The sequence below is a fragment of the Mobula birostris genome, chromosome 2 (assembly GCF_030028105.1).
Source record: "Mobula birostris isolate sMobBir1 chromosome 2, sMobBir1.hap1, whole genome shotgun sequence".
Taxonomy (NCBI): Eukaryota; Metazoa; Chordata; class Chondrichthyes; order Myliobatiformes; family Myliobatidae; genus Mobula; species Mobula birostris.
The window spans coordinates 156,396,300-156,422,376 of NC_092371.1; the positions used below are offsets into that span (position 1 = coordinate 156,396,300).

Sequence of the window (26,077 nt, forward strand, 5' to 3'; positions counted from 1 at the left end):
GTGACATATGTCAGTGATATTAAACCTGATTCTGATTCTTTTCACGGGTGGCTTGTATGGTTGCATGATCAGATTCCACTGAAAACAAACAGCGTGAAAGCTTTCTCGATGTTGTCCAGGATGAGGGACCTCAGTAATGAGTTGGGATTTGGAACTGTTCTTTTCAGTAAACCTTAGCAAGGTTTTAAAGATGATAAATTCTGTTGGAGTGCATGACACTGTTTGGGTCAAAAGCAAATGATCATTAAAACACTGACAAAATGGATAGATAGCACAGCAGAAGAATATGTTCTCATTCTGGATTGGGGTGCTTCAACTTGAAAAGGCACGGCAAGCTGATTCTATAGATTTTTTTACATGGTCACAGATAAGCAGACAAAGATCAAGCTAAAGGTACGATCCCAGCATCTAGCAGGAGTGGTTTGGACAGTATCACCTCTTCCTTTACTGTAAGCATCTGCCATTCAAAAGATGTTGAACCTGCCAGCTAACTTAATAAATGTGAAAGCTTGGGGATTGCTTAGAAGCTTGAAGGATGCGAGCATGAAACATGAATTATTCTCCATTGTAATGCCTGGAACAATGATGATCTCTAGCAGCACCAGTGGCTTATCCACTCCAGGTCGTAGGAAACAATTACTATTATAGGTATGTCATAATGAAGGGTCCAAATGACTTAAATTATTCATACGTGATATTCTGACATGCTGAAGGAAAAAAAAGACTGTCAACTATGATATCACTGTTCTTGGCCAGAATGGAGATAATTTGGCAATACTGAATCCTCTGTACCTGAAGCACTGTGAATGATTTTACTTACAGTTGCCATCCATTCACTGCAGTTTTCTGAAGTTGTATTCTATAACAGTATTTTCATTTCTTTTTAAACTCAGATCTAAACATGGGCATCAGTGGCAAGGCAATTGTTCACTGCCCATCTCTAACGCTTTTCAGAAAGGTCAAAGTTAATTCATTAGGATGTACTGCTGAGCCTTTATAAGGCATTGGTGAGACTGCACTTGGAGTATTGTGAGCAGACTTGGGCCCCTTATCTAAGAATGGATGTGCTGGCATTCGAGCAAATCCAGAGGAGGTTCAGAAGAATAATCCTGGGAATGAAAGGGTTAATTTATGTGGCGTGTCTGATGGCTCTGGGTGTGCACTTGCTGGAGTTTAGAAGAATGAGTGGGATCTCATTGAAACCTATTGAATATTTATAGGCCTAGATAGAATGGATATGGATAGGATGTTTCCTATAGTGGAGGAGTCTAAGATCAGAAGGCACAGCCTCTGAATACAATAACATCCCTTTGGAACAGAGACGAGGGAGAATTTCATTAGTCAGAGGGTAGCGAATTTGTGGAATTCATTGCCATGGACAGCAGTGGAAACTAAGGCATTGAGTATATTTAAAGCAGAGTTTGATAGGTTCTTGATTAGTTAGGGTATCAAAGGCTAAGGGAGAAGGCAGGAGAATAGGGTTGACAGGGATAATAAATCAGCCATGATGGAATGGCAGAGGAGACTCAATAGGCCAACAGGCCTAATTTTGCTCCTTTGTCTTGTGCTACCTTGACATTCATTTCCTTGCAGGTATTTATAAGAAATACATAGAACCTATGAAAGCCCCTACATAAACAAAGACTGACAAACAATCATGTCCAAAAGATGACAAACTGCAAATAAAAATAATACTGAGCTGTAAAAAGTCCCTGAAAAGGAGTCTGTTGGTTGCAGAATCAGTTAAGAGCTGTGGTGAGTGATGTTGTTAACATCGATTCGGGTGTGAGATGGTTGTCAGATAATAACGGCTCCTGAACCCGGTGGCAGGGGATTTAAGGATTCAGTATGTCCTGCCTGATGGTAGCAGCAAGAGGAGAGCATGGCTTGGATGGTGAGGGTATTTGATGATAGATGCTGCTTTCTTATGACAGTGCTCCTTGTAAATGTGCTCAATGATTGGGAGGGCTTTGCCTATGATGGACTGGGCTGTGTCCACCACTTTCTATAGTTTCTTCATTACTGGACACTCTCCACTGTGCATCTAGACGATTGTTAACAGTTTTTGGTGACACCATTCGACTTGTATTTGGAGAGTCTGCTTTATTTTCAATCTTTGCTTTAATTTACAGAAAGCATCTTAAACAGGTTCATTGGATCTTTGCAAATAGACTATTTCCAATGTCCCTTTAATGTGGTAAATTGCACACTGGAGGAAGTGCTCTTTGCAAATTTGAAGTAATACAAGCCTACAGAATGGAAACAACAGGAATTCTGCAGATGCTGGAAATTCAAGCAACACACATCATACTTGCTGGTGAACGCAGCAGGCCAGGCAGCATCTCTAGGAAGAGGTACAGTCGACGTTTCAGGCCGAGACCCTTCGTCAGGACTAACTGAAGGAAGAGTTAGTAAGAGATTTGAAAGTGGGAGGGGGAGGGGGAGATCTGAAATGATAGGAGAAGACAGGAAGGGGAGGGATGGAGCCAAGAGCTGGACAGGTGATTGGCAAAAGGGATACGAGAGGATCATGGGACAGGAGGTCCGGGAAGAAAGACAAGGGGAAGGGGAACCCAGAGGATGGGCAAGGCCTTGCCAATCACCTGTCCAGCTCTTGGCTCCATCACTCCCGCTCCTGTCTTCTCCTATCATTTTGGATCTCCCCCTCCCCCTCCCACTTTCAAATCTCTTACTAACTCTTCCTTCAGTTAGTCCTGACGAAGGGTCTCGGCCTGAAACGTCGACTGTACCTCTTCCTAGAGATGCTACAGAATGGAACATTGCACGAGATTCCAAGGGCTGTGCCTCTGAAGCATCTGAAGGATGGGTGGCAGGTGGGTAGATACCATCGTACGTAAAGAATAGAGAATCTTTTTCAAACTTGAACTAAGGGATTTTCACAAACACACTTGAAAGAAGAGGTGGGATCTCAATTGAAAGATGTACACCTAACACTACAATAGTACACGTGTGTGTTAGTGTGAGCTTTGTGTTCAAGTCTCAGTACACACATGAATGAGAGGACGAAAGTCTCACGATATACCTAATCAGCATCCTTGAACATTAACGGAGCCACATTTAAACTTTAAAGCATCATTGATTGTCAACAAGATGTGATCTGTTTCTATATCAAGTTTAAGTAGTGGTCCTTAATAAAGGTAAATAAATAAGAAGTAGTTTTACGGATAGAGCCAGAAGGAACAACAACAGAATGTAAATGCAGTGCTTCTGATCATGTCCTACTCACCCTCATAAACCAAATGCCATAGCTGCAGTGCAGACTACAAGATTTCCTCTAAAGTCCGATCACTGTGACTGATGCAAGGTGCAGAATTGTTAATTGTTCCCCCTGAACCTAGCAAAGTTAAAGGTAGGCTGGTAAGCTCTGCTCCTAAAACTGTTCTCAATTACCTCCAACCAGAACATGCACAGGTGACCCGGCTTCCATGCACATCCCAAAGATGTGAAGATCTGTATGTTAACTAGTCCCTAGTGCAGGAATAATAGAATTTGGGGGAAGGGGGATAATGAAAATGAACAGAAAATTAAAAAAAAACTGAGAATAAAAAATTGGTTTAATTTAAATGGATGATGGTCAGCACAGACTCAATGGGCTGAAGGGCCATTTTTTAATGACATATATCTCTATGACTCAATGAGTCTTGTTTGGAATTAGTGTATCCCCGGCAACAGCCAGTGCCAATGTGTTTTCTCCAATAGAGTGGGAATTGCTATTGTTTTTGATGCAGGCGAGCTTCAACTTGTGACTTAAGCTCTTGCCCATTAAAACCTAGTTTGCAGCCCTCCTCTGTATGGTCCCTCTGAGATGAAAAAATGAGGTATCAATGTCAACAGATTATCTGAAGAGCTAAGCTGCCCTCTTTTCTTTCAAGGTGAAGAATAAAGTTCTGAAGTTCCATCAGACTGATACCAATAATCCAAACTCTGGGAACAAAGATCCAAATTAATAACAAAATGAATGTTTCAAAGTCCTGAAAACCACACAGCTCAACCCATCTGTCAGCTCTGACTGCCTACTGGAGAAGAACGGAAAAGCTGGATCTGATATCTAAAATTTTGGTATAGAAAAAAGCATAGAGGTATAAAAGCATAGTTGTCAAAAAGGAAACGAATAACAGGGGGCCTGACAGTGGGGCAGTGGGGGAGTGGCGCGAGGGTGGTGGTCACATGCAGCACATTTATCCCAAGACATACTTGCATATATCCCCTCCAGCCTGTAATGATTCTTTGTCCTGTGGGAGGTGTAGAATGGGCTACAGAACATTTGTTCAAATTAATACTGTCACAGGAGCTTCGTCCTTCAGAGTTAAGTAATGGTGCAGCTGTTTCATAGAAATAAGGTTCAGCACCCTGGAGTGCTAAAGCTCAGTAGCGCGAATGGGCACCTCCTCCTTGTGGATGGCTGAATAGAAAAAAAAAGGAACTAAAGGGATCAGGTAGCTGCAGTGGTTCCAATATTCTGAACTGAGAATCCCAGAGTGCAACTTCACATCTCATTCTTGTAAATAGTAATGAGCAATGGGTTAGCAATCTGTATCATTAGGAAAAAAAAATACTGTTCAGTCACTTAGCACAGAAATAGGCCTTTCTGCCCATCATTTCCATGCTAGAATCAGGTTTATCATCACTGACATATGCTGAGAAACTTGTTGCTTTGTGGCAGCATTACAGTCCAATTCATTAAAAGAACTGAGTTACAAAAAGAAATATAAAATTTAGATGACTAGCGCAAAAGAAGAGCTTTATTGGTTCATGGACCATTCAGAAATCTGATGGCTTTTGACCAACGTTGACTATCTGTATTAATTTAACAGCACTTGGTCCATAGCCTTCTATGCGTTTCAGATTCAAGTGCTTGTCCTTCTCAGGTTGTGCCTTCTGGAGTCCCATCACCACTAAACTTCCTACCCCCTAACCAAAGCGTGTGTTTTCCAGTTTTGGGATCTCTGCTGTGGGGAAAAGTTTCTTTCTATTTATCCACTTTATGCCTCTACTTCCTTAAGTGTGGTGATCAAAACTGTATACAGTACCCCAGCTGTGGCCAAACTTCCTGCTTCTATGCTTTATGTTTAGTGAAGGCAAGCACTCTATATGTGTTCATCACCACCTTATATGCGCTGCCACTTTCAGAAATCGATGGACTTGCACCCTATTTCTCAACGCTCCCTTGTACCCTCCTATTCATGGTGTTGTCCTACCCCTAATAGATCTCCAAAAGAGCAACAGCTCAGAATTGCCAGGATTAAATTCCATCTGCCACTGCTCTGTTCTTCTTATCAACTGATTAATATTATCATGTTAGCTAAGACTGCACTTTCCATGTACCTCTAAACTCGTTAATCATATCTTCGACATTCACATCCACATTGTTACTATATATCAAATAGTAAGGAACCCTGCAACAATCACTGTGGTGAACCACTGGTCCAACCTTCCACCTCCTTTAAACAAACCAATTTATCAGCTTGCCTTGGATTCTGTGGTCTCTAACTGTTTGAATCAATCTCCCGTTAGACCCTGTGGAAAGCCTTAATGAGGTCCATGAACACAGTATTAACTAGGCTCCCCCCATCAACACATTTTGTTATTTCTTCAAAAAATTCAGGATCAAACCCTAATAAAATCGTGCTATCTTTGATTAATGCCTGCCTTGTCAAATCTAGATTAATATTGCCGCTCATAAGTTTATCCAATAACTTGACTGATGTGAGATCCACAGGCTTGTAGCCGCGTGGTTCATTTCTGCTGCCTTGCTTGAAGACAGGAACCACCTTCCTGAATGCCACATTACAGGGCAGATATAATTGCTAACAGAGGATTCAGGGAAGATTCATCAGGATGTTGCCGGGATTGGAAGATTTTTGTCATATGGAGAGGATGGATAAGTTGGACTTGTTTTCACTGGAGTGAAGGAAGCTGAGGGGTGACCTTATAAATGTATATAAGATTATGAGAGGTAGAGGGGGCAGAATAGTCAAACCTTTTTCCCCATCTTCACAGTATTGTTTTTGGGGTGGTTGATAATCTGGAATCTGCTGCCAGCACAGGAGGTGGAATCAGACATAAATATTATAGATGAATACAGTCCTAATGTGGGCGAATAGGAAAAGTGTAGATGGGCAAAAAGGCTGGCACAGAAGTGGTGGGTTAGGTGACTCATTTCTGTGTTTTATGACTCTGTCCTCCGGCCATCAGCTACCTCACAATGTGACCAGCAAAGGCTTTATAAAATCTGTCAGGGCTCAGTAATCTCCTTGTTTGCACCCCTTGGCAGTTGAATATGCCCCATCAAACCCTGGCAATTTATTTGCCTTTTTCAGTCCTCTAATTCACTTAACATCGCTTCCTTTTTAATGATAATTTCACCATCCCTTCTCCAAGTAGAATGCCCTTTTTAGTGAATGCAGAAGAGAAAGATTCATGTGAAACTGAACCCAAGTCCTCCAGTTCTGCACAGAGTTTGTCACTTTGGTCCATAATGGACCCTCCCTTTTCACTTGTTATTCTCTTTTTTTAAAATCCTTAAAATGCTTTGGGATTTCCCTAATCTTGGCCTCTGGTGATACTCCATATCCCCATTTAAATTTTTAAAGACCTTCTCTTACTATTTCTGAAGGGCCTCCTTAGTTTTTAGCTCTTCATCAGCTGTGTAGATCTTTTTGTCTTTATTCAGCCTTTGATATCCTGAGATGTACAGGATACTTGGACTTGCTGTCTGTATCTGTCACTCTTGTGGGAACATGTTAGCCCTGAACTCTCATTATTTTGTTTTCGAATGGCTCCCATTTGTCCACTGTCTACTTGGCTGATTTGTGTTTTTTTTCTTCTACATTTGACTGCACTTTTCACTCAACTTTACACCTGATCTGTGTCCTGTTCGACTGCTAAGTTACTTTAGGTCTTCCTCAGCAATACTGGTAAACCTGCTAGTAGAACTGTTGGACCTTTTTTTAGTTCAAGTGCAACCTGTTTAATCTATGGTTCCACCTTCACCAAAAATGGCCCCACAACCTAAAATCTAGAGTTCACCATTCTATACCATAAAGTCAGGCCTGCTGGTGGCACAGTGAAATTGGTGCCAGACTCTGGAGCAAAGGTTCCCGAGTTCAAATCGAGCCACCCCTGAGGCATGCTTTCCACCCGTGCCGGGTTGAGTGTCCAGCTAGCCACACGGCCTCGTAAAAAATACAAGGGCCGAGTCAGGAACGTTCATAACGTGACCTGGTTAATCCTGACACCACGTGCCAGACAAGAATGGCTGAATGTCTGGTACAACACGCTCAAAAAAAACCAAACAAACCATAAAGTCACCCATTTATCTGACCTATATTTCTATATTCACTATCCTCCTATTCTTATACTCTTTGGAATGGGAGAATAATGGGACACATTACTTTGCAAGTAATCCAGAGACCTTAGAGGTCCTGCTCTTTCATCTGCCATTTGGTTTAAGCATTTTGGTTTATTATTGTACCAAGATGCAATGCAAAACTTGTCTTGCCTGCTGTTTATAGGCACATTACAGATCCATCATGACATAGTCCAATGAGCTAGAATAAGGTGAAACAGTAACAATGCAAAATAAAGCATAAAAGCTACCAAAAGTGCAGGTAACAGTAAAGTGCAAGGTCATAATGAGGTAGCTTGTGAGGTCAAAAGCCCATCCTATCATTCAAGAGGTCTCATAAGAGTAGGATAATACAATTCAATGCACTGTGCAATGCTCTGATCTTTTGTAAGATTTCATCCTTCTTTTGACTCAAAACATTTGTTCTAGTATGGGCCACGAACTCTGACTATATACTCTCCTGCTTTGGAATCCCCTGCACCTTTTCTGCGACTTTGTTCACCCTGACAACAGAGAGGCAACACCTTATACTGGATTTACACCTATTGCAGCAAAGCACCTCTCTCTTCAGTTCACTATCAAGTCCCCTGCTACTCATACACTCGACTCTTGGCTCCTTCCTGCTTGTGCAGCTGAGCTGGAAGGAATAGTGTATATATAAAAAAAAATTTAAAAATTACATAATTTGAAAAAGTACGAGTGCAAGATTAAAAATATGAAAAATCCATGTAAACACCCTCATGGATTGAAAAATGGAAGATACATTACGCTTCCAGCAAAAATAGTTATACTCCAGGGTACTTTTACTTTCTGTATACCTTGAACTTCACTGTGCGTACGTTGTTCCAAAGCAAATCACTAATTTATTTCTATTTTCCCACAGAATCTTTCAGTGTTAATTAACCCCATTACTGCAGATCCAACATATGCCAAAACCCACCACAGATTACTTAAATAAACCTCATCACTTCTAAATTGATATTATGACCTTCACCTCAAAAATGAGATATATACAGATTGATATATATACTGCACATTTTTATCACTAATAATATAATTCAATTTCTATTTCAGATTGAAATCAATTTCTTTCCAAATACACCATGCAATGGTGGCCCATTAGAGACATAGATAACAATTTCATCTTTAGAAATTCATCCCTCGTAGTTACCCCAAACCCAATCCACTGTATTATATCCTATACTGCCTCTAAAATTTATTACCTTACATTCAATGGAACTGAATTTCAGAGGCAGACCACATGCAGATGCGAGAAGTAATGAAATTAGTGCTACTTGGCAGGGATTAATTTCAAGACATGGCTTTGTAATTTTATCTTTTGGGACAACTGTCTTGATCCTCACAGTCTTGTTTAGGCTTTTTTTTAACTGCACAGCAAAGCTGCGCACTTGCACTGAATGGTCCACGTCAACAGCACAGAATGAAGTATATTTCCTTTCAGGAACAGCAAGCCTTCGCGCACTAACCCCAAGCTGATTTTGCACTTTTAAGACATTTAGCACAAGTAAACAATCTAAATATCAGCAACATGCACAAATTGCTGGAGATCTCAGCAAGTCAGGCAGCATCTATGGAGGGGTATAAATATTTAACATTTCAGGCCAAGACCTTTCATCGACTGTTTATTCCACTCCATAGATACTGCCTGACTTGCTGAATGGCTCCAGTATTTACGTGTATTGCTCAAGATTTCCAGCATCTGCAGAATGTCTTGAATTTAAATATCAGTCTTTACTACAATTTTCCAAAATCCACATTTCAAATATAATGTTAACTCCATAAAATAAACAAATAGTTTTACATAAACACAATTTTTTCCTTACTCTCAAATTAGGATTGCTTTGGTTTATTATAAAATTCTTATAACATTTACTGAAGTAGACCTTCAATCTTCTCTAGAATGAATTAAATTGCCGACAGTCCAACTATAAGCTCGAGAAAGATTGAGAATAGTATTCATCTCAAGGGTATTTGGCAACCAGCTTTCCCTTGCACTTCCTGCCACGTCAGACCTGTGTTACCCTGTTAACTGTGGTTCTGACAAAATAAATACATAAATATTTTTAGTTTCTTGACACATTTAACTGATGAATTTTTGGTATTTTAAATGCTGCAATTTATTGTACTAAATTGACGAAAGTACTATGCTTACAAACTTCCAAATAATAATAGCCTGTGCTAAATCCTTTTCCATGCCTTCCATCAAGACAGTGCTAAATCCCTTCCATACCAGATAGTAAGGAGGAGTGAGTACACAGGATTGGAAAAAGCTGCACAGGGTTGCGAACTCAGCCAACTCCATCATAGGCATTAGCATCAAGGACTTCTTCAAAAGGCGATGCCTCAAAGAGTCGACAGCCATTATTAAGGAACCCCCATCAGCCAGGACATGCCCTCTTCTCATTGCTACCATCAGGGAAGAGGTGAAACACACACTCAACATTTTAGGAACAGCTTCTTCCCCTCCATCAGATTTCTGAAAGGACATTTAATCAACCTATGAATGTTACCTCACTATTTTTGTGTTTATTGTTTTCAATTAAAATAGCAGACAGGAGAGTTCCAAACCAGAGAAAATCATGAAATAATATACAGGAAAATACCTCTTCAGTTCATTATGCCTGCTTCTGCTAATTGAGGATAACCATTAATCCTCCTTCCCTGTTCTTTTCCAACACCTTCTGCTAATTTTCCATCTAATATTCCAATCCCCTTCTGAAAGTTCCTATTGACAGTAACGAGACAACAAGACGACAGGAAACAAAAAAAAAGCACTAAATCCACAAACCAAACAGAACTCAAGATCACCTGTGTTTGGATACTTAGGCATCATTTTAGTATGGCCAGTTCTACATAAGCTCTTGATCTGGGATGGTCGATGATGCTGTTCAAGATGATCTTTGGTTTGACATATCCAAAATAAAAGAAATAATACTGTCATCAATACCAAATGATTTCATCCAAGCAACCCTCCTACCCTCCAATAAGTAAAACAGCCATTTAAAAAGAGTCCAAACTCTTGAGGAAATGGAAAGAGATGGATTAAATCTATCAAAACCTTCTTAAATCGTCATGAACAACTTTGTTAAGGAAAGTGCTCTCCACAGCTGTTAGTTGAGGTCCCTGATGTGAATTAACAGCATCAGAGATGCAAATACATGTTTGAACTAGGTTCAGGACTAAGAGGATGTTGTGATTAAAAGTTCTGCAGCTGGAGTTTTCAACATCTGTAGATTTCTGATTTAATCATTCAGATAAATTTATTTAAATACAGCTTGGCAAAAGCACAATGCAATTCATTTATTCATACCTTTTCTCAAAGCTAACTCCTTAGGATTCAGTATTCTCTGAATCACATTTGGATAATGTCAACAGTTTCAAAACAAAGACCAAAAGGAAATAAGAAGCCCTATATGGTAGTGCTGGACCTGCTTTGAGAATTAAAAATGTATTCTGGGCTTTAGAGTTTGTTCTTCTGAGGGGGAAGCTGAGGCACATTGGAACGGAGGAAACCTTACTGACAGTACACCTGAGAGGGAAGATATGTGCTCTTATTCCGACAGATCCTTCCCTTAGACAAATCAGCTTACCTCCTCAGGAAGAATGCAAATATCAAATGCAAAGCACCCACAGACGCTCACAAATGGGGTGGCTCGATGACAGAACAGTTTGTGGTGCTGTCTCACAGCTCCAGCTCGATCCTGAACCTCAGGTGCTATCAGTGTGAGGTCTGCACATTCTACCTGTGACCATGGCGGTTTCCTCCAGGAGCTCGGGCTTCCTCCCAAAACTACAAGATGTGCTAATTGGTTAACTGTGGGCTCTAGGTAAAACACACCCAAAGCAGGTTCACGGCAAGGTAATCAAAGGGGAATTGAAGGCATCTGTGTGAGAAAGTGTAAGTTAAAGGGCTACATGGAAGTATGAAGGGGAATATGAGTGATGGTTTGCTCCCCCAGGAACAGACACAGACTGAATGGTTTCCTCTGTACCACAAAGAACTAAGTAGCTGAGTACTTGCATTCCTGCTGAAATAATAGCAAAACTCAACCTCAAGAGATTCAGCTGATGCTGGAAATCTTGAGCAAAACGTGCTGAGGGACCTCAGAATGTCATGCAGCATCTATGGAGAGGAATAAACAGTCAACGTTTCAGACCAAGACCTTTCATCGTGACCGGAAAGGAAGTGGGAAGAAACCAGACTAAGAAGGGGGGATGAGCAGAAGGAGCACAACAGAAAAGTGAACAGCTAAAAGTACTCCGTGAAAGTGGAAGAGGGCTGACTCCAATCAAGTACTGAAAATGAATAAACATTGTGCTGGAAAAATCAACCCCATCTACATTCTCCACCATCCATATAATAATCAGCTCAGGCTGCAGAGAATGCATACTGAAGTAGTACCTGACCTTTGCTATGCTCTGAGCTGTCCTAATGTTGTTAAGCTTCTGCAAAAGGCTGCAGTGTTGCGTTTTGGATTCTTGCCATGACATTTACACATTACTTAGAAGTGCACCTCTGAGGTTACCTTTCATTTGTAAATCTTAATATGAGAACTTATATCATGAATTCTGATTTAATGTGGCTAATGCAGCCATCTCCTGATGTATTCCCATTAAAAAACAATTGTTAAAAGATATTGTATCCTAGCCCTTTATTTACGGGCAAATTTAAAACAAACAAATTCAATTTGTCTGGCACTTCAGACAATAATATACAGTCTAATGATCTCTAATGGCCAGCTCCTATTTTCAAATTTTTCATCTAGAATTTCTCAGGATTCTGCTTCATATCAAGGACACTACAGTCACTTAGGGCTCTGATCACTTGTGCTAAGGCCCATTCTTCTGGTTTGCTTTGGCCCAGCTCAGCTGGAATTTCTACCGCGGTCCTACTTGTGAAAATTTTCTGGCTTTGTATCAAAATAATGCAGGAGATCAGGAAGGACTTGTAGAGATCTGATCCCTAAATACTGGACGGCAACTGTCAATCCTGGGGTACAGGCTAATCTTCCATTACGCCAAACATTCCCACCGGTGACAGGAAGTGAATCACTTGTTTGTTCCGTCCGTGGTTGGGCCAGGAGAGGTGGTAACAGTGGGAAGGGTCAAATCTCCACTGGAGAAGAGTGACTTACCACAGATCAGCTACCAGGGACAAGGGAAGCTTGTGGTTCTGATGTGGACAATGAACAATCTTGGCAGGGAATGATACTAAGGTTCCTGAAGAGAAATACTTCTTAACCACAAACATTTTGGGACTTCATTTGGGTGGGGGGGGGGGGAGTGGAACCAAAAGGGAAACATTCTGCAAATCAATATTTGGTCTGGATTCCAACACTTAGAGTATGTACTGGGAGAAACATTTCAGCCCATGGTGTCTCTGCCAGTATTAGCCAATATTCCATGGGAAGGTTTGGATTGGTTTTCAACAATGATCTGAGGAAGGACCTGTTTTCTTCAATAGTTTCTTCCAGCACCATGGTCTGGACATCTACCTCAAGGATTCCTATCATCTGAGCTAAATCCTCTAATTCACTGCTATGGTCAGGCAGGGGGACAGAAGTCCAAAATTCCATATTATTCAGTTTGGCAACAGCTAGATCCTACAACCATCAGTTCTTGAACCAGCCGGCACAACTCTATTCCAGCAATGTAACACTACAGATCACTTCTTGCAATAACATGTACTTGTTTCCAACTGTGGTGTTTGCATTTTTGTCTTGTTATGGTCAATCTTTTCCTTCACTCTCTTATATACTTTATGTATAATGTGTGAATTGCCCGACTCTGTAGGCCTGTGGTGCTGCTGATAACTGATAACTGTACCTCACCACACATGTGAATACAACAATAAACTCAACTTTACTTGCAATTCCAGTGATTCTGGAAAGGCTTGCTAATCTACCCTGTACTTTAAGTCTCTGCTAGGCTTGGGGCTCAAGGTGCCATAACTCTGGCTGAGTCCCGTACACAGTATGTGCTAAATGGCTTTTCCACCACTTTAGGAGAGAAAGAAGACATTTGCAGCTGGGACTTAGTTGTGAAACAAGTGAGAGTTGGTGGATGTACGGTCAGGTTTTGGTATAACCAATTCAGGGGTAATTATGGTAGTAAAGAAGGCCATGCAGCCCATCAAGTCTATGATGGATCCCAGAGCAACCTGATACATCTTATTCCCCAATTTTTTCTTTGAAACCATTGGCACTCACATGTCTGTCAATTCCCCAGTGAATCTCCCAACAGACACCAAGACTCGGGATAACTTACAGCAGACAATCAACTTTCCAAACTGCACATCTCTGGAATGTGGGAGGAATCTGGATCACCCAGGAAACTCACCTGGTCACAGGCAGAATGTGTAAACTTGGAATGAAAGAGAATGAGAGGTGACTTGATAGAAGTATACAAAATGATAAAAGGCATAGCCGTAGACTTTTTTTTCCACAGGGCAGAAATAGCTACTGCGAGGTGGCATAGTTTTAAGGTGAATGGAGGAAAGTATAAGGGGGATATCAGAGGTAAGTACTTTACATAGTTCCCAGTCAGTGGTGGTAGTAGAGGCAGATACATTAGGGGCGCTTAAGAAGCTCTTAGATAGGCCGATGGATGATAGAAAAATGGAGGGCTATGTAAGAGGAAAGGGCGAGGTTGATCTTAGAATTTGTTAAAAGCCCAGCACAAAATTTCCAGTTGAAGACCCTGTCCTGTGCTATAATGTTGTGTGTTCCATGTTCCACACAGACAGGATGGGAGGTAGGGATTTAAGGTGGATTACTGGACCTGTGTGCCAGGATCTCTATCTACTGTGTGAATGAGCTGCCCTTGCAGCCGTAGGAATTGCAATTGCTCAATTGGACCAAGAGTCAAGCCCAAGGTCAATAAATGAGCTTGGGCTTAGGAAGGTGGGTGGTCATAGGCTCAGGCTAGTGACCTGCTGCTGTGGTAGACCATAGGGGTGGATCAGCAGTTGGACAGAGAGTGGGGTGGTTAGGAGGCTTGGTGGGGGTGGGGGGAATATGTGTGTTTACATGTAAATGAAAAATCAAGTAAATGGTGTGTAGGTATGTTCCTTCCCACACTATTGCATCCCACCTTAGAGTTACAGTATACTGACAACCAAGAAGGAAACCAGCAGAGTTTGCTGTCTACCCAACCCTGCCCATTTCAACAAACACTGCATTTGTTTACAGGAATGAGCCACACAGCCCAATGTACAATGTGTGCAGAATGTCCAATCCATCATCACTTCAGTAATGATATACTACATAATATTCAATCTCTGTCACTTGGAAGTCCTGTCTTGTAAATGATTATGCCTCAAAGTGGGAAACCATAAAAGGTCACAGTCTTTCAGGCTCAATAGCAGATATTGCTCATGCATGCATTAATATGGGTACCAAGGCCTGCTTATGCTGTGCTGATGGTGAAACAAAGCAGGAAAGCTACAGAGACAGGAAAAGTATGATCTATGACTACAATTATAATGATCATCAGATCTCTATTTCTTTTCCTGCCGTTTTAATGTTAATTTAGTTGCTTCTTGCTTCACTTGGCTGATGAACCCTTTAATCTTCCTGCTCTACATGACTCATTTTCATTTGACTTGTCTCTGGTAAGCTCTTAAGAAAAGTAACAAAAAGTAAATTTTTCAGCCCCTCGAGCCTGCCCCTAATATGATAGTGACTAAATTTTACAATGTCCACTTTCCTGCTCTGTATCAGTTTCTCTTGCTTATCTTAAAGCCTGACCTGCATTGATCAGAGACTGCAATAACCACAAAGTTGTTTACTTGGACAATCAGAAGGCTTTTGACAAGGTGCCACACACAAAGTTGCTAAGCACACTTAGAGCCCATGGTATTAGAGGAAAGATACTAGCATAGATAGAACATTGGCTGACAAGTAGAAGGCAAAGAGTGGGAATAAAAGGGGCCTTTTCTAGTCCCAGTGACTAGTGGTGTTCTACAGGGGGTGGTGTTGTGACCTCTTCTCTTCACATTATATGTCAATGATCTGGATGTTGGAATTGATGGCTTTGTAGCCAAGTTTGTGGATAAATGAAGATAGGTGGAGGGACATGCAGTGCTGAGGAAGCAGGGAGTGTGCAGAAGTACTTCGAGAGATGAAATAGTGTAGGGAAGTGTAGTCATGGACTTTGGAAGAAGGAATGAAAAGGTTAATGTATGAGGCATGCTTAATTGCTCTGGGCCTGGAGAGGGAACTCTCACTGAAACTTATTGAATATTGAAAGGCCTAGATAGAGTGGATGTGGAGAGATTACCATAGAAACCATAGAAACTACAGCACAGAAACAGGCCTTTTGGCCCTTCTTGGCTGTGCCAAACCATTTTCTGCCTAGTCCCACTGACCTGCACACGGATCATATCCCTCCATACACCTCCCATCCATGTATCTGTCCAATTTATTCTTAAATGTTAAAAAAGAACCTGCATTTACCACCTCATCTGGCAGCTCATTCCATACTCCCACCACTCTCTGTGTGAAGAAGCCCCCTCTAATGTTCCCTTTAAACTTTTCCCCCCTCACCCTTAACCCATGTCCTCTGGTTTTTTTCTCCCCTTGCCTCAGTGGAAAAAACCTGCTTGCATTCACTCTATTCTGTACCCATCATAATTTTATATACCTCTATCGAATCTCCCCTCATTCTTCTACGCTCCAGGGAATACAGTCCTAACCTATAGTCCTTTCTCTGTAACTGAGTTTCTCAAGTCCTGGCAACATCCTTGTAAACCTTCTCTGCATTCTTTCAACCTTATTTACATCCTTCCTGTAATCTGGTGACCAAAACTGAACACAATACTCCAGATTCAGCCTCACCAATGCCTTATACAACCTCATCATAACATTCCAGCTCTTATACTCAGTACTTTGGTTAATAAAGGCCAATGTACCAAAAGCTCTCTTTATGACCCTATCTACTTGTGACGCCACTTTTAGGGAATTTTGTATCTGTATTTCCAGATCCCTCTGTTCCACTGCACTCCTCAGTGCCTTACCATTAACCCTGTATGTTTTTCCTTGGTTTGTCCTTCCAACGTGCAATACCTCACACTTGTCAGTATTAAACTCCATCTGCCATTTTTCAGCCCATTTTTCCAGCTGGTCCAAGTCCCTCTGCAGGCTCTGAAAACCTTCCTCACTGTCTACTACACCTCCAATCTTTGTATCATCAGCAAATTTGCTGATCCAATTTACCACATAATCATCCAGATCATTGATATAGATGACAAATGACAATGGACCCAGCACTGGTCCCTGTGGCACACCACTAGTCACAGGCCTCCACTCAGAGAAGCAATTCTCTACTACCACTCTTTGGCTTCTTCCATTGAGCCAATGTCTAATCCAATTTACCACCTCTCCATGTATACCTAGCGACTGAAATTTTCTAACTAACCTCCCATGCGGGACCTTGTCAAAGGCCTTACTGAAATCCACGTAGACAATATCCACTGCCTTCCCTTCATCCACTTTCCTGGTAACCTCCTCGAAAAACTCCAATAGATTGGTCAAACATGACCTACCACGCACAAAGCCATGTTGACTCTCCCTAATAAGTCCCTGTCTATCCAAATGCTTGTAGATTCTGTCTCTTAGAACTCCCTCCAATAATTTACGACGTTAAAACTCATAATTTCCCGGATTACTTTTCGATCCTTTTTTAAACAACGGAACAACATGAGCCACTCTCCAATACTCCGGCACCGCACCCGTAGACAGCGACATTTTAAATATTTCTGCCAGGACCCCTTAGGATTGTTTCCTAAGTGTTGAATCTAGGACCAGAAGTCACAGCCTCAGAATTGAGGGATGTCCATTAGAATAGAGATAAGGAAAAAGTTCTTTAGCCAGATGGTGGTGAATCTATGAAATTCATTGCAACAGATGGCTGTGCAGGCCAAGTCACTGGGTTTATTTAAGGTGGAGTTTAATAGGGTCTTGATCAGTAAGGGGATCAAATGTTACAGGGCAAAGGCAGGAAAATGAGGGCGAGGGATAATAAATCAGCCATGATGAAATGGCAAAGTACACTCTATGGACAAATTGCCTAATATTGCTCCTATGCCTTATGGTCTAAGATAGGCCGTGGGGGGCCAGAGAATTGCAGACATTCACAGCCTGACTCATCTCAGTCCCAAGTCTCTGATCTCTAATGTTCTCTACCTCTAGATCTCCACTTAAGAAGACTGTTACTCAGTGTCAATCTTGTTCAACATCTCAGAATTGTAAATGTTGTTTGGATAAACCTCTTAACAGGTAAGAGCATTGCAATGTGCAGTTACCTTCACACAATGTTGCTGTGTATGACCATACTGTGTGACGGTATTTACACCCTCTTCATGCATGCTGTTGATTGACCACTGTGAACATACTGCTGATAATGCCAACCACTGGCTGAGCACTGCAGCAAAGAATTGGTGTGTTCAGTGTTTAGTACCAGTGAACATGGGAATTCAGAGCTGGCAGAGGTGCAAACGACCGTTGCAAGTACTGGCAGAAGTTCCTGAACTCATTCTCTTGTTGGGGAATGGCACAATGTAGAAGAGTTGGCCCCCTGTTGAATTACACTTTGGAGGAAATGGTGGAAATGGAAAGGAGCACATATGAGTCCTTTTTCCAGCAAATGTCAAGAAAGCCAGTGTGAGGTGGGGGAGGTCGTTGTGAAGAGTTCAGTCTTATTGACCTGACTGATATCTGTTTGTCTCACAGTCAAGGAATCTGCAGGCACTGCCACCACTAACTGCAACAGTGGTATGCAGTGGCGGTTTCAGTGGCACTGGCAGAATGGATGCCTGTGAGTGAAGGAATTATTACCATGGCTGGGACTCTGGGCACTGACTTGCTGCACATGGTCACACCCTCCACTGCTCAAGTTGTCATTCCACCATACAAGAATACAGCCAAACAAAACTTTTCTCTGGGGCCAAGATGCAAAACCTAGTACCAACAGCACAAGGCACATGTAAGATATCAATAAAATACAGTCACACAAAAAAATAGTCCAAGTCCCCGAGTCCAAGAATGCTGCAGCAGTCTGCTGTCGAACGTAATACAATCTGTCTTCTGCCAAGTGAACTCGGGCGGGGGGAGAAGCACCAACTCCAGCATAGATGCCACGCCACACTGCCTCTGCCACTCTAGCGGAGCACCAGACTTCGATGCCTCCCCCGGGTGACTGTAAACAGGCAACACTGCGGCTTGAGGCCATGCAGGTCCTCCACCATCTGTCCCTGCTGTTTGCCAATAAATCAATGAACTGGACTTACAACATTCCACACCACAAATGTCCAACAAGGTCTTGCAATCACAAGAAAAGTGATTAAGATGATCACTCACTATAATTTAAGGGCTAGGAATCCCTTTTCTTGTCCAGGACAGACACCATTACATCCTCAACAATGTGACACTCTACATGAGCTAAACAACAGATTCATTCAGTAGAAGTCCGACATGTCACCTAGATCTCAACAGACAGCTCAATCAAACTGTTAAGAAACTAGCCATATTCAGCTTCACCGCATAAATAGAATCTTTTAACTGCTCCCTCATTTAAGGCACCACTCAAACTTTGGCCTAAGAATGATTAGGGGAAAAAATTAAAAAGGGACACGAGGGACAGATTTTTCACCCAGAGGGTGGCTGGTGAATGGAGTGAGCAGTCAAAGGTGCTGGTTGAAGCAGGTACACTGGTAAAGTAAGCAGGCTCATGGAACACAGTCAGCATGGACTGGATGGGCTGAAGGGCCTGTTTCCGTGCTGTATCGCTTTATGGTGCATTGGTAAGATTACCCATCATCACTGCTACCTGGTGGATGGTGTGCACACTGACATTTTTGCTCCCACCATTGCTAGGCACAGGCATGAAATGCGAGACTATGGTGGTGAAAAGATGGAGTACAAGGACAGGAACCTGAGAGAGAAGGATTGATGAGCAGTAGCATAAGATCTAAGTAAGGCCACTGGCACCGGAGAATCCATAAGGCAGGAGAATGATGGGACTAGGTCATGGCCGGATAAGGGTAGTTGCACGCTAGATGTCCATATCCATTTACGCATTACACCCCTCACCCCCCCCCCTCGCCGAAAATTGAGCAAATTCCCTCAGGTAAAATGTGGGCACTTTCTAACATAAGTATTCACAGCACCACGAGCAGAGCATTCGTACTGACATTTAAATTTCCTTGTTAGTTTTGGTTGAAGGTCATGGAACTTGCAGTGGGATTTTCCCTCAGAAGACACATTAGGATCTAATTTCTTTGAGATTTACTTCATTTAAACCCCACTTCACAATAAAGAGGTTTGACTCCAGAAACAAGAAAGTTTTAAAGCTCCAACTTGATTCTCTGAACAAGACTTCAGAAGTGAGGAGCACTAGGACATAAATGACAATGTGGATATTGATGCCATTGCCTTGTTATAGTCTCAGCGAGTGGTGCTGTCCTCTACTATGGCCCTAATGTCCCTTCTTCTGGGTTTATGCTGCAGGTGTCAGCAGTTGTAATGGGAACTGGTGGGAATGCCATCACTGTCTTCCTCCCCTAGCACTGTATGTGCCCATAAGACCAGGCAGCAAGCAGAGGTTCCTCACCATTGGTTTTGTCTCAGAAAATATTTCCTGCAGAACATAAACAGAAACCTCCTCTCAACTGGCTCTAACCCTTCTGTACTTCCTTGGGTTCCTAAAGCATGATTAAGCCATTGGACAAACATCAACACATCTCACCTTTCTCCAAGTCTCAACAGCTGACCTCATTGTCATATACCCACCATTGTAACTCCCTGCCAACACCACCTGCTTGAAAATTCCTTGAAAAGGCAGAGTTAAGCAACTAATTAAAATATTTGTAAGATCATGTTGCATTTCAATGTTGTGAAAACTGTAACAGAATGTATACTACACACAGGGCAACTTTCAACCCCGTTATGTTAAGTATGGGTCAAGGATGAGGGCAGGTATCAAAGCTGGAACTCTGGCCTTTGCCCAGGCATAGAACTCACTGTGGTATCTCATCCAAGGCTCCTATATTGGCTTAGTACATGATAACAGTTGTCAAGTTTGCCTCATGTTCTACAGCACACTTAACTTTTCCACTGAGATCAAAGAGGAAGGAAATGGTCGAGACAAGTTTGGCTAGATGTAAGTTGAGCAGACACTGTCAACTTTATACTGGCAACTGAAATGGATGTCCCCTATCAAGGTTTATTAAACAGAGATAATTAACCTGCCAGTTCTTACCTGACCGACATGCTATGTCCACATCCTTTTCAAAGTCTGTCTGTTTAGAGTAAAGCAGAAAAAATCTATTAAACATCAAATGACAATGATTAAATACAAAGAACATACATAGGTTTCTATAAAAAGATAACTAATTTGATTCAGCTTAACTCACAATGAACCTAAATTTTTAGTTTCAGACTATTTACAACCTTTTTAACATGTTATACGTATTTTCAGTAGGTTATTAATGGGATTGAAACCAAAGGAAAGTAAAATGGAAATATGGAGGATAATGGTAACTTCAGATGATAGCTCATTGTTCTGCTCCGAATGACATGGCTCCTCATATTACAACCATTGTCATATGACACAGACAAATATAGCTAGCAAATTCATTCAACTTGCAATCTGAAAGATGATATAGCACACCTGGAACTAGTAATGGATAACTTAGAACAAGAACAGGATCATCTTTTAATCAAATGAAGAGAACTATTCAATTAGATTATTCTATAGGTCAAATGCATGACAAATTCACAACTAAAACAGCACAAAACAATCCAAAGGATAAATGAGATTGAGCTGTTTAAATGAAAGCACCTATTAAACAGCTCAATATAAGCCTCTTGGAACAATAGATCCTTGTACAAATGGAAGAAATTAAATTCAATAGATTGGAAAGTAGCTGAAATCTTGACATTTGTCTTAAAGGAATGTCTTTTGCAAATTACTTGTATTTCCATTATGACATCTTAAAAGTACTTTTGTGGGTCATTGTTGTTATGAACTTGGGTCAAGGACTGGACCAATTATTAGAGCTCCAAGCCTGGCTTTTGCTAATATTTGGATAGATTTTCTGCTGCAAAGAATGGGTCTTATTCAATGGTCCTATTGCCTCACTTCGTTGAAGTTAATCTTCCTATGGATATTATTTTAATTGTTTTCCTTTAGTTCAGAAGAAAAACAAATGCAATTTGTGAAAACAAATTTGCTGGTTAATTTACACTCAGTGGCCACTTTATTAGGTACACCTATACGATAATACAAATGTCTAATCACCCAATCATGTGGCAACAACTCGATGCATAAAAGCATGCAGACATGGTCAAGAGGTTCATTTGTTGCCAGACAGGATGGTTTGAGTATCTCAGAACCTGCTGATCTCCTGGGAGTTTCATGCACAAAGGTCTCCAGAGTTTACAGAGAATGGTGTGAGAAACAAATTACATTCAGTGAGCGGCAGTTCTGTTGGAGAAAATGCCTTGTTAATGAGAAAGTTCAGAAGAAAATGGCCAGACCAGTTCAAGCTGACAGTAACTCAAATAACCACGCGTTATAACAGTAGTGTGCAGAAGAGCATCTCTTTATGCATAACACTCCGAACCTTGAAGTGGATAGGCTACAGCAGCAGAAGACAATGGGCATAGAGAAGTAAACAGTGGCCATTTTATTAGGTACAGGAGGTACCTATTAAAGTGGCCACTGTGTGTACAGTGCACTGCAGCCAGTTACCACGTTCCTGCTGTTAAGTGGAATAATATTTATTTTTGTGACACTAAATTCCCTGGTGTTTTTTACAAACGTTTGTATTTGCAATTCAGAAGGAGACAAAGGGTAAAACATTCCACATCAAGAGTCCATACCCCAAAATGGTCAGGTGGCATTTAAGAGTAGATTGGGTAGTTACCCAGAACAGTGATGGCAAAAGGTCAAAAGAACTGGTATACTGTCGACAGTATAAACTGGGTTCAAATGGCAATTATTTGTCCTCTTGGAGTAGAATTTTCTGGTTGAGAAAAGCACAAATCTGTCTAAGGGCAGGAGATCAGGTAATGCAGCTAGTTACACCTGCATTAGGAGGTCCCTTAGTGCCATGTGAAAGCCCTTGAGGTTGTCTCCCATTCTACCACTCTCCTATGGGAGGAGAGGTTGTTTTCTAATTACTGCCCTCTTAGCTGAGATCAAGTGCTCAAAAGCGAACTTACAGAAGACACATTCAGAATCACAGGCTATCATGGCAAGTTGGCTGTACTTTCAATGATCAAGAGGAGAGACTTCTACATTCAAGAGACATTTGGTAAATGGATGGAAGGGTATAGAGGGCTAGGGTCCGGGCGCAGGTTGATGGGATTCGGCAGATTAATAGTTCAACACAGAACAGATGGGCTGAAGGGACTGTTTCTATGTTGTAGTGCCCTGTGATCCCATGACTCTACTTAGTGGGATGGCAAATAGCAGTCCAGCTGATAGAATGATCCACTCTCAACAATGTTGTCAAGATGAAAAGTTTTATGTTCAACATCTGCAGATAATTCTTCTCAACTTGTCCTGACACAGGCAGCCAGTAATAGAAAGATACTTCTAAATGTTTTTCACTGCTGAATAAGTGAGGTTTATGACTAATATGGCTGAAAAAGATGCAAACTGATATGAACAGCTATGACCCTACAACCATCAGGCTCCTGAAACAGCATGGATAACTTCACTCACCACGACTCTAAACTGACTCTATAACCTATAGACTCACTTTCAAGGGCTCTTTACAACTCATTTTTCATCATAGCACAATGTGTCTTCTTTTGCACATTGTTTGTTTGTCAGTCTTAGTCCATGTTTAGTTTTTTTGTAAATTTTATCATATATCGTTACTTTCCTGTAAATGCCTGCAAGGAAACAAGTTTCAAGATAGTGTATGGTAACCTATATGAAGTTTGATACTAAATTTTACCTTGACTTCGATGTATCATCAACGATGTTAACTCTGTTTCTCTCTCTTTAGATGCTGTTTGGCCTGCTGTGTTGCCAGCATCCTTCTGCTTTACATCCAGTAATTATCTTAGGGATTTAAATACCTGCTGATGTTTGCAAAAGGGAATGTGAGGTGGATGAGGGACTTTAAAGCTGCCAGATCTCGGTAAGGAGTGATACTGTGTGGTCAGTACGCGCAATATCAAAGCAGCAATTGTATTGAACAGTTCATTTAGAGCCATTTCAATTAAAATCGAGGGAGTGCTGTGCTGTTGGGTAAAATAGTATGTTTCAGCCAGACATATGAAAATCCCATGGTACTATTCAAAAATGGCATCAGATTTTTATGTAGAGGTACTGCACGGTTCAGGCCTTTTGGGCCCAACGAGCCCAATTACACCCATGTGACCAACTAAACTTGCACTGTACTAGCACTACACTAATGCCGCCGTAAATCTAATGTTCAAACAAATACTTAACTCTCAGTAATCATAATTGTAAAAGATCAATTAACTATTTATTTTAGTGCTACTTGTGAAACCTTTGTGTGTGTGTGTGTGTGTGTGTGTGTGTGTGTGTGCGTGCGCACACGCACTAACACAAGCATTCAGAATATTGTAAACAAATCACAAACAAGAGAAAATCTGTAGATGCTGGAAATCTGAGCAACACACACAAAATGCAGGACGAACTCAGCAGGCCAGGCAGCATCCATGGAAAAAGTACAGTTGACGTTTCGGGCCAAAACCCTGGAGGACTAGTACTGTGCTGTAATATTCTACGTCCTATGCCTGCAGGTAATGAACACTGAGATGACCTGAACATGAATGGCTCTTTCAATTTTGTGCTTAATGTTCCGTGTTTTCGCTCTTAATTCTTGTTGCCACTTGTGCAATTTGCGCGTGGGGGGGGGGGTTGATTTTTTTTTCTTTATACGGGTTCCATAGTTTTCTTTGTTTTGTGCCTGTCTGTGGGGGAAGACAAATCTCTGAGTTGTATACTGCATACAATCTTTGATAATCAACATACTTTGAATCTATCTATAACCCAATTGCAACTGCACTGACAATTGAAAACACTTTGGGATATTCCAGGGAAGCAAAAGCCATGCTAAAATTAATATACTTCCTTGCTTTACTTGAATCCCTGAACAGAGACTGCAATAGTTTTCAAAATATATGCCACCGATCATATGGTGGGCATTCACTTTATCGTGCAGGTCTATTACTATCAGGGGATGAGCACAACCCTTGCAATCACTGAACGTAAACACTGAAGCTGAATTCAGTCTCTAAATGTCACATTTTAATTATTTTAGAGTGATGGTAGTTAACATTAAAGTAATATCCACTAGATATCTTGCCTTCTTTCAAAATCAAACAATGACAGGGTTGAGCTTTTTGAAGCACATAAAGGCATGCCAGCTGATTGTACAGTTCAGATATCCGCTTTGGCATCAGGACACTTGGGAATGGCAGTAAATCAATGATTTATAAAGACAACCAAAACATAACACAAATGAACAGAAGAGATTTCTGGAGCTTGTAGATATGCCTGATGTGTTATCTCCTTCTGTCTTTGACCTACTATCAATGCTCTCTTCTCTCACAGAAAGAGACGCTCTCAGCTGATACAGTGTATTTCATTTGGCACTGATAAAACCTGCGGGAACAGATTACTTCCCCAACTTCTGAGCTGGGATGTGTGAATGTTCCAGGAAGAAAGCAGAGGTGCCTAACAGGAGAAAAGTAACAAAACGAATTTTTTTAAAAATGGTGGGCATGAGGTGATGTACATTAATACAAAGTGGGTTGGAATATGACAATACATTCATGCTTGAGAACAGAAATAGAATCAGAGAAAGACTGAACGCAGATACTGGTCATTTGTTCCACTGAACCTGCAACTATATGAGTCAGGTACCTTCTGAGTTCCTCCAGCATTTTGTGTGTTGCTTTAGGTATTCAATTTACTTGGCTCCCTTTCTTTATATCTAAAGGCTCAAAGATTTCCTTTTTTGATTTTTATCTAATTTATTTTTGTTACGTTACTATTGAATCTCCTTTTCCCATCCTCTGAGACAGTGCATTCACAAACGTAATAACTTGCTGTGCAAACAATATACCCAAACAATCTTACTGCATTTACATTGTACAAGTACTTCACAATTTTGAATCCTCTTAAAACTCCCTGCTCTAAGGAGAGCTCCAGCTGCTCAGTCTAACTGTTTGCAATCTTGCACATTAATCAGAATTTGAAAGAGAAAGAGAACAGTTAACTTTACATATGAATTGCGAGGGAATCTGTCTCCATTGAGGTGCTGATTTTCTCTCTCTATTTAAATACTGCACAATTTCTATTGTCTTGGCCTGGATGAGGACACTTCAATTTGTGTATTAAGAACAGAAAATCCCAGAAATATATACCAGGTCAAGGAGCATCAGTGAAAAGAGAATTGACATAGATGTTTAGGTTGATGAACTCTCACCAGTGGTCCTGAAACATTGAATCTGCATCTTTCCCCTTCGACACCACCTGACCAGATGAGTACTTTCAGCATTTGTGACCAGACTTCCAGTTTTCAGCATCTGCAATATTTTATTTTCCGATTTCCATGTTACTACTCTGTGAGGGTGAGTTACATCTTGTTCGAGAGGATAAGAATATAAAAACATGGATGTAATGCTAAGGTTTTATAAG

General features: G+C 41.2%; 1 protein-coding gene across 9 annotated transcripts in view; it reads right to left on the minus strand.

Moving 5' to 3' along the window:
- Window positions 1–26,077, minus strand: part of adgrb3 (adhesion G protein-coupled receptor B3) — an 817,113-nt gene that overhangs the window by 48,013 nt on the left and 743,023 nt on the right. For 7 of the 9 annotated variants that reach the window (XM_072250523.1, XM_072250502.1, XM_072250510.1 and 4 more), the window contains 2 exons: window positions 20,648–20,687; window positions 10,199–10,288 (listed from right to left, as the gene is read on the minus strand). In XM_072250523.1, coding sequence (XP_072106624.1) covers window positions 10,199–10,288; window positions 20,648–20,687 — 130 coding nt within the window. The remainder of the gene's footprint in view (window positions 1–10,198; window positions 10,289–20,647; window positions 20,688–26,077) is intronic. The other 2 variants (XM_072250515.1, XM_072250505.1) reach the window with 1 other exon arrangement.